General features: G+C 40.4%; 1 protein-coding gene across 1 annotated transcript in view; it reads right to left on the reverse strand.

The window, feature by feature from the left end:
• The window catches only part of fras1 (Fraser extracellular matrix complex subunit 1), a gene marked incomplete in the record, with an annotated part of 260,581 nt that overhangs the window by 161,635 nt on the left and 93,747 nt on the right, over positions 1-5,199 (reverse strand). The window contains 1 exon segment of the mRNA XM_014014601.1: positions 4,036-4,128. Coding sequence (XP_013870055.1) covers positions 4,036-4,128 — 93 coding nt within the window.

The following is a 5,199-nucleotide window of genomic DNA, read 5'->3' on the forward strand; positions in this document are numbered from 1 at the left end:
ACAGTGTGGGGGTGGCCGCAATTATTTTATTAAGCCAGAGGGAAGACAAAGAATACATTGCACCGGCTTGGGGTCAGTAATGATTTTACAGCTTCATTAGCTGTGTGTTGTCACAATCTCTGCTCTCGGTTCGTCTGTAACTTTACCAAAATTTTGTATATTTCCGTAAACTTTTAGAAACTTAAACGTAAACAGTGTGGGGGTGGCCGCAATTATTTTATTAAGCCAGAGGGAAGACAAAGAATACATTGCACCGGCTTGGGGTCAGTAATGATTTTACAGCTTCAGGAGTTGTGTTGTTGCAATCTCTGCTCCCGGGTCATCCATAACTTAACGTAAATTTCGTAAACTTCGGTAAATTTCGTAAGCAGTGTGGGGGTGACCACAATTATTTTATGAAGCCACAGAGAGAAACATAAATAATAAATTTTAAAACTTCAGTAGCTGTTGTTGTGTATTAGGTGTCAACGATAGCCATGTGATGTGAGTATCAGTCACATGGAGGCAGTGCTTAAAAGCCTGAATTTTGCCTGAAACTCTCAGACTGAAGAAGTCTCTTGGAGGAGAGAGGAAACGTTTCATTAGAGAAGAACCCGTCCAGAAGACCTATACAATTTTTTTTTCTTTTTGATGTTTTACCTGGATTACTGAGATGCGTCAGGACGTTGTTGTGTATTGTTTTCACAGTCTCTAGTCCTGGTTCATCCGGATCTTTGAGTAAATTTTTTAAACTTCATAAGCGGTGTAAAACCCTACCTAAAAGCCTGGTTTCCATCCATTCTCAGTACTTTTAATTGTAAATCTTCACATCCTGGTTCACTTACACCTGTTCTCTGTAGTCATTTTGCCCTCTATTTTCTGTTCATCGTCCTCTGTTCATATATTCACTCCGCTTTCGCGCCATCTTCAGACTGGCACTGTGGATGTTTAGGCCATGTCTGGTTCTGTGCCATAACCATGTGATGAAAAGGTTTTTTGTGTTGTTTGTTTCTGTGTCAAATAATATAAAAGTAGTTCAGAAAAAAACAAAAATAAATAAAATTAATTTTCTTTGTTTGTTTTGTTTATTTAATTCTTTTGGACCCAGAAAATGCAGGAAGTTTTATTTCAGTGGTAGAGATTGTAATTATGATATAATTAGGGTATGATTATTTCAAGGGCATGCGACTAAAGCTTGTAAATATCCTGTTTTTTAAAAAGGCATATCTCTGTAAATGTTAGTCATTTTATAACCGTCTGTTCCGGTAAATCTCCTCTGGTTTTATAGGTTAAATATTACCTTATGTTTTGACTAATATTTGGAAGTTTATACAACAAATGATTATAATATTTCAGATCTGTAGATGTTTCCATTGCAGTTCCAGCCTTTATTCCTCAGTTTTCAGTTGTTGTTTTTTTTCTTCACATTTTAAAATTCAGAGATGGCTCTCGGCTTTTAACGCCGACCCTCAAGTTTAACCTCTCAGTTCATCCAAAATGTATTGAATGAAACTGGGGTCAGGACTTTGTGCTGACTCAGAAACTGATTCTGTATGAAGAGCTTTTTCTTTTTTTAAAGAGCCCGGGGGCGATGTCATACTGAAATAAAAAGAAGTCAAACAGAAACCACGGTGGAAAACTTGGTTCTGTGTGAAGTCTTCTCTGTTGGGCTTTAAGAAAATGGTTTAAGGTGAAATCATTTTTCTAAACCTGACCCGTGTATATTAACCTTAAAACCAGGAAGCAGGAAGGATGGAGGTGGTTTTAACTGAAATACTATTTCATTCCTCGTTTTATCAGATTAAAAGTTATATCTCTAATCAAATAATGAAGTTCTTCATCTTAAAAATGAGGTCAAACTCATATTGCCAGAATCATGACCAAAAGACTGAGAGTACAGCAGGAGATGGACCTACTGATAGGGGTCTCAATGGCAGTAATGAAGCTGTTGTTTTGGTCGGTCGCGGTGAAAGGTCTGAGTCGAAAGGCAAAACTGTCGTTTAACTGGTCCGTCTGCGTTCCAACCCTCACCTGTGGTCATGAGGTTTGGATCATCGAGAACCTGGATACAAACAGCTGAAATGATCTGAGGGAGAGGAGTTCCGTCATCAGAGGTGAGATCAAACAGGAGTCAGATGAGGTCGTTCATCTGACTCTGGATGCCTCACTTTGGAGGTTTTCTGGACTTGTCCCATTGAGAAGAGGCCCCAAGGCAGACCCAGAGCTCTCTGAAGGGAACACCTTGGAGGTTTGTCTCTTGGATCTGTTGCCTCCACAACCAGACCACCAGAAGATACCTGGTGCCGTGTAGTCTGGTAAAAACAGCCCCTTGTTCTTCACTTTGCTTCATACAGTAGTGATGTGCAGATCGATACTGAAATATTGATACTACCGATACCAGAACTTTATCAAAACTAAAATCAAAATATCGAAACTTTGATACTTCAGTTATTTCACATAATTATATCATTAACAGGAAAATAGTGGAAAAAAATAAATTATTCAAATCTGGTCTTAATCATATGTAGTTGGAGGGAACTACTTTTTCTTCCGCTTGGGTAATGCATAAGCACAGTGACACGTCAGTCAGTCACTCAGTCTGTAGATGTATGGCAGTACATTTTTACATAAAATCTGCTTCGTCTGACTGTAATTAAATTCTAGATGAGGGATTCCCAAACTTTTTCATGCTACGGCCCCCCAAACAGCATTAGCTCTGGCCAAGGACCTTCTTGCAAACCCACAAACAATACTAGAAAATATACAAAGTAACAACTTTACGAATATTTTTTCTCACTCTTATTCACTATTCAAAAACTATTATATTTCTTTAGAATAAGAATTTTAAATTGTTCTAAACAAATATAGGGTTAGGTTTAGAAAGACTTTTAAATAAATAAATAACTGTCATGTATTATTTATGAAGTGATTATTTGAAAAGCACTACTTTTTAAGATTTACCAGACACATTATGTGTGTTAACCACAAAGTATCAGTATCAAATCAGTATCACCGATACCAGCCAAATTTTACTTGGTATCAGTATCAGAAAGAAAATTAGCAATATCGAACATCACTATCGTGCAGAGGGTCTGGAACCAGGGTTGGGTACTGAAACGGTTCTAGTAAGGCACCGGGGCGAACATCAACAGTAGTACACAGACCGAAACATAACTGCTGCTTTATTTAGGTGCCTCAAAGAAAGCTGTTAATTTGCGCCCTCTAGTGTTCACTGTTAACAGCAACATCCTCGGCACACAATCTCCACAGACGCTCTTGTATGCGGTTCGACTCGGCTCGGTCTCAGCCCAATGCGTCTCTCCAAACGCGCTCGACAGCCGCGCTGTCTCAGAACCTCCTCTCCGATTTTGATGTCAGCAGAATTCTGCCCATGGATTAACTCTTGGATTGATTGACAGCAAATTTCCTCCTGGAGAGAGCTGCTTTTGTTTAAGAATACGAGCGTGCAGCGCGATACGACGACATGGTGAATAAAACTGCCTTTTTAGTGATCAAAAGGGCAGAACCTTTTTTTTATTTAAGAATTTTTTTTACACAACAGTTGAAGCCGCTGTGGACGGTCCACACATTATCACACCCACAGAGTGAGGGACACACTCCGTGGAGACATACGGACACTGAGCAGAACCGACCCAACCCAAAGTGAATCGAGTAGAACCGAGTTCATGGAGAGGGGCTAAACAGGTTCCGTTGCAGTTAACAGTTATATATTAAAGTCGAGATGTCGAAAGCAAAAGGGTCCAAAGTGTGGTGTCACTTTACAAATTAGGATGCAGAAACCTCCTCCACCTAGAGCCAGGCTAGGTATTGTACTACGTTTATGTCCGACACACTGCCTCAGCAGGATAAATGGTGTTGAAAATTGAAGCCAAGGGGTATAAACTCTTCTGTTTTGTTGGTCCAACAGTTTTATCAAAGCAACATTAGGGCTTTATATGCAGAGTAGATGCAAAGACAATGTCTAAATGCAGAAATGTTGGATATAATAGCCTGCACAGATGAGTTGGAAAAGAAAGATCATCACTTTTCACTTACTCCGTACGTAACTCCTTCGTGGCGGCAGGAGCCATGGGACGGGGAGACGCACTCTGGGCAGCATTTGTTCGAAGGAATTCTCAAATATTCACCCTTTGGGAGAGAAACAAACACGTAAATAAACCCGTCCTGACTGAAGAATACACACAAAACACCCAGACAGAGAAGAAAAGATTTCAAGCTCAGCAGATCTATTTCCATTGAAATTAACTGACACCGGGGCTGCGTAATAATAAAAACACAGGACTTTTACAGGCACAAATAAAACAGCACATTTTAAAATGCACCAGACAGTAATTGAGGCAGACTGGCAGGAAGGAAAAAAAAAGCAGTGACAGTCAGGAGCTCGTTGTTTATTTGAATAAAAATGTTTTTGGGTTTAAGGAAGAAAAAACAACAAGAATGAAGGGATACAATTTGTGTAAGGTGAGAGCAAACATCCCCACAGTGATTCAGCAAACACACTGTTAATTGAAAGTGGAGGAGGGGCAGCAGAGACAAACATCATGCAGAAAAATAAAATTCTGTCAGGGAAATAAAACAAAACGAAGTGAGCTGAAGCTTTAATAGAGGAAAATTTTAGGTGTTTATTGGCTCCTCCGCTCAGCGTTAATCATATTTTAGCACTTTCAGCTCAGACAAAAAGACTTTTGACAGCAAGTTGCAAATGAACGATACAACAACATGTTTGGGTTGTTAAATTCAGCACTGAATATTTTTACACTTTCTTTTTTCTGTGTTGCTGAACTTTTTATGTGGAAGTTTTTTTGGTTTTCTGCCCAAATTTTATCCAATGTGGCAGGTCAGTGGAACAAGAAGATGCAAATCCAGAAAAGTTTTAAAATCTGAAGGTTTATTCTAGAATTCAAGTTTACTTCTTGCTGCTGTTTAACATCCATCCATCCATCCATCCATCCATTTTCTTCCGCCTATCCGGGGTCGGGTCGCGGGGGCAGCAGCTTCAGAAGGGAGGCCCAGACCTCCCTTTCCCCAGCCACTTCTTCCAGCTCCTCCGGGGGAACTCCAAGGCGTTCCCAGGCCAGCCGAGAGACATAGTCCCTCCAGCGTGTCGTGGGTATTCCTCTGGGTCTCCTCCCAGTGGGGCATGTCCGGAACACCTCACCAGGGAGGCGTCCAGGAGGCATCCTTATCAGATGCCCGAGC

This window comes from Austrofundulus limnaeus, unplaced genomic scaffold, assembly GCF_001266775.1.
Source record: "Austrofundulus limnaeus strain Quisiro unplaced genomic scaffold, Austrofundulus_limnaeus-1.0 Scaffold117, whole genome shotgun sequence".
NCBI lineage: Eukaryota > Metazoa > Chordata > Actinopteri > Cyprinodontiformes > Rivulidae > Austrofundulus > Austrofundulus limnaeus.